At 48.7% G+C, this 9,577-nt stretch overlaps 1 protein-coding gene and 1 pseudogene across 1 annotated transcript in view; both read left to right on the top strand.

Annotated features, from left to right (window-relative positions):
* Positions 1-9,577, top strand: part of LOC138078778 (deleted in malignant brain tumors 1 protein-like) — a 373,461-nt gene that overhangs the window by 51,638 nt on the left and 312,246 nt on the right. Inside the window, 5 exon segments of the mRNA XM_068971523.1 lie at positions 737-829; positions 928-1,242; positions 2,261-2,575; positions 2,905-2,946; positions 3,035-3,349. Coding sequence (XP_068827624.1) covers positions 737-829; positions 928-1,242; positions 2,261-2,575; positions 2,905-2,946; positions 3,035-3,349 — 1,080 coding nt within the window.
* Positions 3,452-8,524, top strand: LOC138077990 (antigen WC1.1-like; annotated as a pseudogene).

Below are 9,577 nucleotides of genomic sequence, written 5' to 3' on the forward strand. Positions count from 1 at the left end.
AGCCAGGTATCCTATACATTTCTTTCTAATGCATTTTTTTCTTCATACATTTTTGTCAAATTTTTTATCTTTTGTGACTGAGTATTTTTGATTGACAAACATTATAGGTGAAAAATTGTAGAACTCCTTCAGAAAGGATCTTATTTTATAGCTTCCTCCAGGCACCCAATTTAGGGTCGATCACCTTACTTGAAAGAGGGTGAAGAAAATAGAAACTGGGCATCCATTCCTTGGGAAAGGATCAACTTTTAGCTCACTTTCCTTTTACCATGCCCTGATCCTGGCTAACCTTCTCCCAGGCAGACCCTGAATAGTGCTTCATGTTCCCTGAGCTAGTGTGTCTGGCAGAATCTCTGCTGAGCTTTTCAGAGTCTCAGCTCTTACCTCTGAATTGACAAAAGCCTCAGAGAAGTGGCTTACCTCTGCCCTTTATTCTCTCTGAGAGCTTGGCTCCAAAAACTTTCACTGCTTGGGTAGCTCAACAACAATATCAAAAGTACTGATAATTTCTCACTTTTGTAAATTTATTCTTAGTGCAGCACTTGGCTTAAAACAGAAATTTTGGCATTGTCAGACACAGAACTCTCCATAGAGAAGGTGAACTCTAAAATTACCATAAGGTTACTACTATGTTACAGTGTTTATCTCAGGCTCCACCACTTAGGTCATTATTCACCTTAATTCAATTTTCTGTTCTTTAACCCTCCCAATCCCCTGATCATTGCCTTTTCTGCAGGAAACCAGACCCAGGTGCTGCCCCAGTGCAATGACTCCGTGTCTGAACCAGCAGGCTCTGCAGCCTCAGAGGAGAGCGCCCCCTACTGCTCAGGTGAGGGTCCCACAGGACAGAAGATCCTTCTTACCCCCTGGCCCCTTGCCGCTCTCATCACCCGTCACCGTCCCATTGTCGCATTTCTCTCTCCTCAGACAGCAGGCAGCTCCGCCTGGTGGACGGGGGCGGTCCCTGCGCCGGGAGAGTGGAGATCCTTGACCAGGGCTCCTGGGGCACCATCTGTGATGACGGCTGGGACCTGGACGATGCCCGCGTGGTGTGCAGGCAGCTGGGCTGTGGAGACGCCCTCAATGCCATGAAGTCTGCTCACTTTGGGGCGGGATCAGGGCCCATCTGGCTGGACGACCTGAACTGCACAGGAAATGAGTCCCATGTGTGGAGATGCCCTTCCCGGGGCTGGGGGCGGCACAACTGCAGACACAAGGAGGACGCGGGGCTCATCTGCTCAGGTCAGCACTCCACACTGTCCACAGGCTGGGGGAGGGGAATGTCCAGGAGGACGGGGGTCTGAGCGCTGAGGGAGAGATGCTGAAAGGATCAGAGAAGGAGGCTTCCTCCCATGGAGCCTGTGTTTCCAGCAGACGAGAAGACAAGGTGCTTGCAGCGGCTGAGATTCTGGTCCTTTCTTCTCAGCAGTGTTTCCTGCCAGAGCCGTTTCTCACAGTTTCCACATGAAAGCAGGGCTCACTCTGCAGTTCCCTGTCGTAATACAGTCTGAAGATCCTGGTGATGTTGTAATGAAAGCATAGATTTATTCTGTTCAGTTCTGTTTGCTAGGAGTCTGACAATGGCCTCTGTGAGCCAACATCCCAGTGTCCACAGGGCTGTGTTCTTCCTGGATGCTCTGTGGATTACTCCTTTCCCAGCCGTTCCTGGTTTCTATGCGGCCTCATTCCTTGGTTCAGGGCCCCCTTTCTTCTTCTTCTGCAGACAACAAACTGTTCTTCCTCACTCACATTTCCCTCTAACTGGAGCTTTGCAAGGTGATCCATCTAAGAGTATTAGGGCTAAGGAGGTGATTAGGCTGGGCTCAGGTGATTAATCCACATTGTTCCAGCTTAATCTCACCATCCCAAGGTCCTTATTAATCACATCTGTGAAGCCCCTTTCAAAATGTAAGGTAACACATTTCTGGGGGTTCACACTGTCAACCACCTCACTGGCACATCACATATTTTCACACAGTCCTTAGAAGTTTTGTCAGGAAGCAGGATTCAGCTCCCCTGACCTGTAAGTGCCTGGTTGGTCTTCCTCTGTTCGTAACCACTACATCCTTGTGGTTGAAATAGAAAGACAGATACAAATGGACAAAGTTAGGTGAAAGGGAGGCAAAAGTCAGTCTTCTCATCCAGTGGGCATCTCCTCTGCTGGGTCAGGGATGTATGGTCACAATTTCTGGGAGAGAGGAAAACCCAGAGCACTGAGTGGGGTGCTCACTGTGTCCCATCTCCTCCCTTTCAATCTTAGAGTTCCTGGCCCTCAGGATGGTGAGCAAGGACCAGGAGTGCACTGGGTGGCTGGAAGTTTTCTACAACGGGACCTGGGGCAGTGTCTGCCGCAGCCCAATGGAAGACATCACCATGTCCATGATCTGCAGACAGCTTGGCTGTGGGGACAGTGGAAGTCTCAACTCTTCTGTTGCTCTTAGGGAAGGTTCTAGACCCCACTGGGTAGATGGAATCCAGTGTCGGAAAACTGACACCTCTCTCTGGCAGTGTCCTTCTGACCCTTGGAATTACACTTCATGCTCTCCAAAGGAGGAAGCCTATATCTCGTGTGCAGGTGACTTACTTGTCTGTTTCTGTGTCACTCCCAACCATGTAGGGTGTCATTAGTGCAATTTTATATTTTCCAATCTAAGTGATGAATTTAGGTTAAATCTACAAAATGTGTGTGTTTGTATTAGTAGTGGAATGTGAGGACAAATATATAAACATTTACAGTTGTTTCAGCTAGTGCTCACATGCAGTGAATGCTTCAGTCCAATAGATAATAAGCTTGTATTTACCCTTGTCATTTGGACTGAACCAAGGATGATAGATATTCATGTTTGGGGACAAGACCTCCCCCAGCTGTCCCTCATCCAGCACTTCCCATCATTGCTCCTACAGGAGGGAGACACCAGAGCTGTCCAACCGCTGCCCCCTGCACAGGTACGTCGGCCCTGCCCCCTCCCCTGTGGCTCCCAGGGTCTCCTTCTTCCCACCAGGGCAGTCACAGGAGGGGCTGCTGCCTTTTCAGACAGGGAGAAGCTCCGGCTCAGGGGAGGAGACAGCGAGTGCTCAGGGCGGGTGGAGGTCTGGCACAGCGGCTCCTGGGGCACCGTGTGTGATGACTCCTGGAGCCTGGCAGAGGCTGAGGTGGTGTGTCAGCAGCTGGGCTGTGGCCAGGCCCTGGAAGCCGTGCGGGCCGCGGCATTTGGCCCTGGAAATGGGAGCATCTGGCTGGATGAGGTGCGGTGCGGGGGCCGGGAGTCCTCCCTGTGGGACTGTGCTGCGGAGCCCTGGGGGCAGAGCGACTGCAAGCACGAGGAGGATGCTGGTGTGAGGTGCTCTGGTGAGTGAGGGGCTCGGGGTCCACCCTGAGTGAGCTGGGGCATTGCGAGGGCATCACGGGGGCAGTGGGCTGGACCCGGCATGGTGGGGAGTTTGTATTCAGACAGTGTCCCAGTTCTGGGGCCCTGATCTAGGATGGGGGAGCTGAGAGGACTGGACACTGGTGTTGTGGAGACTGAGGGGTTGATTTCAGGGCTCAGGAGAGAAAAATGGGCTGTCCTGCATCTGGTCAATCACCCTGCTCCCAATTCCTGTTTTTTCTCTGGGTGAAAAAATTGCATTGCCTTCCCCAGCCACCCCCTAGTAAGTGGCTCAGACAGTTAATCTGCCTGCAATGCAGGAGACTGGGCTTTGATCCCTCGGTCGGGAAGATCCCCTCAGGAGGAAATGGCAACCCACTCCAGTATTCTTACCTGGAGAATTCCATGGACAGAGGAACCTGGTGGGTGACTAACACTTTCACTTTCACCTATTTCTGGCCAATTCCCCTGCTCCAAACTCCTACTTTTTTTTGGTTGTAAGAATTACATTGCCAGCCCTGCAACTGCCCCCAGTAAGTATAGTGCCAGAATTCCTGGGCAGGATAGATATTCAGAGTCTTGGAACCTGTTCTGTGGATTCTGTGACAATGAAAGAGAGGAAAGAGCTTGAGGAGCCCCTGACTGGTGGGCACCTCCACCAGTCAATGAACCAGAGCATTATGGTGGGGAACTCCTCTGACTTGGTTCCCTATGTCAGAGGGTTCTCATGCCCAGGGGTCCAGGGGAGACTGATTCCCATGTTACAGAGTCTAAGGTTCTCCCATCTGCCTTTAAGTATTGCTCCTCATCAGTGAGATGTGGATCCCAAGACTGTTTGATGCCCAAGGAGAAGGGATGAGCCAGGTCCTCAGAGGCTGTCTTGGCAGGGCAGCTCCCTGATAACCCCTGGCTCTGCCTTGGGGCCACACTGGCCAGAGTGGAGTTGACTCATCTCAGGACGAGACCTAAGGGAGCCCAGTCACTGTCTGAGGCTGGAACACCATCATCTGGAACTCCCAGAAATGCTGGCTCAGGGGTTTCTCTGTGCCCAGGACCTTCTCCACACCCTCTTGCCTTATTCTCCTTAGGGACCAGAACAACCTCAAATCCTCTCCCTGGCATCTTCTCCCTGCCTGAGGTCCTCTGCCTCATCCTGGGGGCCTTTCTCTTCCTGGTCCTCATCATCCTGGTGACTCAGCTGCTCAGATGGAGAGCAGAGAGCAGAGGTGGGCTTCAGGGGACCTGGGGACCAGGGAGAGTGTGCAGGCAGGAGATGGGGCAGGTGTGTGAGGAGGGGAACCTGGGCCAGGTCTCTGTTCTGAGTCTGTAGCCTCCATGTGCTCCGTGCTGCACTCTAAAGGCTGAGTGTACAGAGGTTCTTAGGACTAGGGTGTGAACTCTCATATGATGTGGGCGCTTCTGTGAGAGAAGAAAGAGTTGAGCCTGAGCTGTGGATTCAGGTCAGATGAGGAGAGAAGGTGCCAACACGATGCACGGGGTGGGGGATGATGCTGAGGTCCCAGCAGCCCATGTGAGAGCACCGGGGAGATGAAGGGTAGGCCTGCTGGGTCAGGGTATCTGGGGAAGCTTCTCTGACCTGCCGGGGGATCTCTCAGCTTTACCCAGCTATGAAGATGCTCTTGCTGAAGCCGTGTATGAGGACCTAGATCACCTTGTGTCACAGAAAGAGGATCTTCTGGGCAGCCCAGGTGGGTGTCTCTGCCTGCCCTCCCGGGACTTCTGGTTGTCACCACCCACTGGCTGTGCACGTCTTCTCAGTGTCTGCAGACCTCACGTATGCCCCAGGCTCACAGAGGCAGCTCTCCAATGTGGCAGGATGGCCTCTCAGAGCCCCATGAGCCCCGAGCCTCCATCTACACTGCAGGAGCAAGGCCCATCTCCATGTTTCTTCTCAGTCTTAACACATGTTCCATGGGTGTCAGGAGGGTCATTTCTGTGTATTCTGTGATGTTTTTCTCCACTTTATGATTCCTGTCCGATGACTCAGTGAATAAAATGCCGTGTTACATGTGGGACAATGAAGACAACCATGACCACAGATCTGCTCCAGGTAATAGAGCTGGACCCGCTGCAACTGGATGTTGGGGAAGAGAGTTTCCCTCGTAGAGATGAGATGCAAGGGAAACAGTCTTCCTTTGATGGACCAGAGGGATCCCTTGTGTCCAGATAGGGTCTGTTCTCCCCCTTCTCTAGCTGTTCTGCAATGTCTCATGCTGGGGCTGGGCTCTCTGTGTCCGTAGTCACTCTCATTCTGTCACAACAGGTGTATATTTAAAAGAAAACATTATCTGGAAACATCTCAAAATCATTGTGGGTGGTGACTGCAGCTATGAAATTAAACAACACTCGCTTCTTGGAAGAAAAGCTTTGACAAACCTAGACAGTGTGTTAAAAATCAAAGACATCACTTTGCTGAAAAAGGTCCATATAGTCAAGGCTATGGTTTTTCCAGTAATCATGTACGATTGTGAGAGCTGGACCATAAAGAAGGTAGAGTGCTGAAGAATTGATTCTTTTCAACTGTGGTGCTGGAGAAGACTCTTGAGAGTCCCTTGGACAGTAAAAAGATCAAATCAGTCAATATTAAAGGGAATCAACACTGAATACACATTGGAAGAACTGACGCTGAAGCTGAAGCTCCAATACTTTGGCCACCTGATGGGAACAGCTGACTCATTGGAAAAGACCCTGATGCTGGGAAGGATTGAGGGCAGAAGGAGAAGAGGGTGACAGAGGATGAGATGGTTGGATGGTGTCACTGATTCAATGGACATGAACTTGGGAAAACTCTAGCAGATGGTGAAGGACAGGGAAGCCTGTCATTTTGCAGTCCTTGGAATTGTAAAGAGTCAGACATGACTTGGTGACTGAACAACAACAACAGCTGGAAAACGTAATTTGTCAAAATTTTATAGTAATGCTTATTGGTATAAGAGTTGCTTTGAGATATGTAATTTTAATCAGGAAATAGTTGTTGTTGTTGTTGTTGTTGAGTTGCTCAGTCATGTCTGACTCTTTGTGACCGCATGGACTGCAGCACGCCAGGTTTCCCTGTCCATCATCAGCTCCTGGAGCTTGCTTGAACTCATGTCCTTCGAGTCAGTGATCCTATCTAACCATCTCATCCTCTGTCATCCTCTTATTCTCCTGCCGTCAATCTTTCCCAGCATTAGGGTTTTTTCTAATGAGACAGTTTTTCACATCAGGTGGCCAAAGTATTGGAGCTTCAGCTTCAGTATCAGTCCTTCCAGTGACTATTCAGGATTGATTTCCTTTAGGATTGACAGTTTTGGTCTCCCTGCAGTCCAAGGGACTCTCAAGAGTCTTCTCCAACACCACAGTTCAAAAGCATCAATTCTTTGACATTCAGCCTTCTTTATGGTCCAACTCTCACATCCATACATGACTACTGGAAAAACCATAGCTTTGATTATATAGTCCTTTGTTGGCAAAGGAAGAATTGAGATGTATAAAATCATTTGTTTGGTTTCTGGGCACATCAACATGAAATACAACCTTAAAAAAAATTCTGTTGCAACAAGGAGTGACTGGTACCTTTGTTTAGTGGCTCAGAAACTCTGGGTCAGAAGGCTTAGGTATTTCCCAGGCCAACACTTCCTGTGGTTTCATCTGACCCCTGCTCTGCCCTTGGAAGCCCCAGATCAGAGGACTGATGCCCCTGGTGAGGATTACGATGATGCTGAAGAGGTACCATTGCCTGGGGCTCCTTCTGCCTCTCAGGGGAGTGAGGAGGAAGTGCCCCCAAAGAAGGTGGATGCGACAAGGTCCTCTCAGACAGGTGAGTGGAGTTAGCTAATCTCCTGCAATCTTTGGTCTGTATCCTGGAAATGGTGAATTTGAGCGGCTCGGTATCCATCCCTCCTAGGTATTCCAATTTTGGATGACCTCAAATAATTGATAGCACCATCTTGATCTTATTCCTTTCTTTAATGCTGTCAGACTCCTGGGGAGAGAGGAAGCACTCTAGTATTAGTGTCTGTGTCTGCATGACTTTATCCTTCATGTGCCTGCATTAAGACTTGTGGATTACTTGAGCATATTTACCTAATACAAAAATAGAATAACTGAATAACCTTTTGTGCTGTCTCATATGTGAAATGCAGTTAGAGATTTTAAAGACTATGTTGGTATTGGAATTTGTAAAGCATTTTTATACTTTAAAATGCACTCTGACCATAGGTCAACCCAAATACATATAAAGCAGATGGTATATATGGTCCTAAAAATCAAAAGCATGATGGTGGATTATGGACTCGGAATTTGTGGGCAGGTTCATGTCAATCTGCTCCAGACATTTCAGCGGCCAAGAAAATACACTCATTCTCCATGAAGGGTATTTCTCCATCTGAGGTTCATGTGTTTCCTGGGGGAGGGGCAAGTGCAGAAGGATCCTGTGGTTGCTTTTTTGGGCTTTGGGGAACACAAGTCAAGACCACCAAGAGCAGAGTTGGATGGTCAGTGAAGAGCTGAGATTTCTCCAGATGTGATCTTCTACCCCCCTCTCCTTGTTGATTCAGACCTGTTAATTATGAAAAAAGAAAATTTTACACTCCTTCTAGAGATTCTTCCCTTCTTGGGCATCTCCTTGGTGATTGTATAGCCAGGGAACAGATCTCCTGTAATCCAGGATTTCCCATTTAAGTTGAGACCTCAATGGGCTGAATCCTTTTTTTTTTGGGAGGGGGGTCAGGGAGGGGCAGTGCTGCAAGACTTGCAGGTCTTAGCGCCTGAAACAGAAATTGTACCTGGGCCACAGAAGTAAAAGCACCAAGTCCTGACCACTGGACCACTAGTCAATTCCCGGGCTGGATCCTGAGAAGACAGCCCTGATCCATCCTCACTGAAATAAACATGAAATAGCCTGAGCCTCTCTGAGCACACCTGGATCCCAGGGATGCTTTGTCATCATCATTTACTTGACTGACTTCCACCGCAGGGCTCTGTCAGGTCCCTTTGTTTCAGTTCTAATCAAACTTTTCGTTCCTACTTCAGGTTCTTCTCTGAATATCTCTAGAGAGGCGGCTGATCCTAGGGAAGAAGAAGAGAGCCCCTGGTTGCTCCAGTGGGAGGAAGCGGACACTGGATACGATGATGTTGAACTAAGTGCTCTGTAAACATCCATAGTTACTTTCCCATGATGTATTAAATATGAGATATTGTCTCAGATATTCTAATTGCCCATATTTCAATAGAGTAGTGCTGACCTATAATTGTATCGTATGGAAATTGCTCATAATGAAATATTCTCAATAAAGTAACTTTTTGCTTTGTTGACAATGGCAAGATTCATTCCAAATGCTCTTAGAGGATTGGTACTCAATCACAATTTCCTTTTAAGGAAATACCAGATGAGTGAACTGACTTGTCTCACCTCCCCCAAATGCTAATTAAGGCATGACTTCACTCAGGCTCAGAAATGCCCCAGGTCACTCTTCCTTAGACAGCAGATTCTAAGCTTTGTCCACACTCACACCTTCATTCTTAGCAAGGTGAACTTGTGTGGGGGGCGGAAATCCTGATCCTTCCTTTATGCTCTTCCCCTTCCCGGAGATGTCACACCATCTGTTTTTATTCAGTTATTGGGCACCAGATGGGGTGTGAGTTTCAAAGTCGAGGGTAGGAAATTGGCTGGTGGAAGAGAATGCATACAGCTTTCCTTCCCCTGCCTAAATTCTCAAGGCCAATTAAAAATCTCACTCTACATAACTACCTCTTCCTTTTTATCTCCCATTCCCTAGGTTACTTTTTCCCGTTTTTTCCTCAGGTGCTTACAGACTATCTCTCTTCTCCCATGTCTAGCTGGTTATCAAATCCTTTTAAATCCAGTCTTGCCTCTCCATCACTTCCTGCTACTTCCTCAGGATGTTGTCATTTCTTGTCTGTCCAATTATCTAGCATTTAAAGTGAATTACATCAGCTTGTATCTCTCTCCAAGTTGATGAAGGGCAAATTGGTGCTAACTCATACCCTGTATCCAGGTGGGACAAAGTGAAAGTGTTAGTCCTTCAGTCATGTCCGACTCTTTGCCACCCTGTGGACTGTAGCCTGCCAGGCTCCTCTGTCCATGAGATTCTCCAGGCAAGAATACTGGAGTGGGTTACCATTCCCTTTTTCAGGGGATCTTCCCCACCCAGGGATCGAACCCAGGCCTCCTGCCCAGCAGGCAG

Source organism: Capricornis sumatraensis, chromosome 4, assembly GCF_032405125.1.
Source record: "Capricornis sumatraensis isolate serow.1 chromosome 4, serow.2, whole genome shotgun sequence".
NCBI classification, from domain to species: domain Eukaryota; kingdom Metazoa; phylum Chordata; class Mammalia; order Artiodactyla; family Bovidae; genus Capricornis; species Capricornis sumatraensis.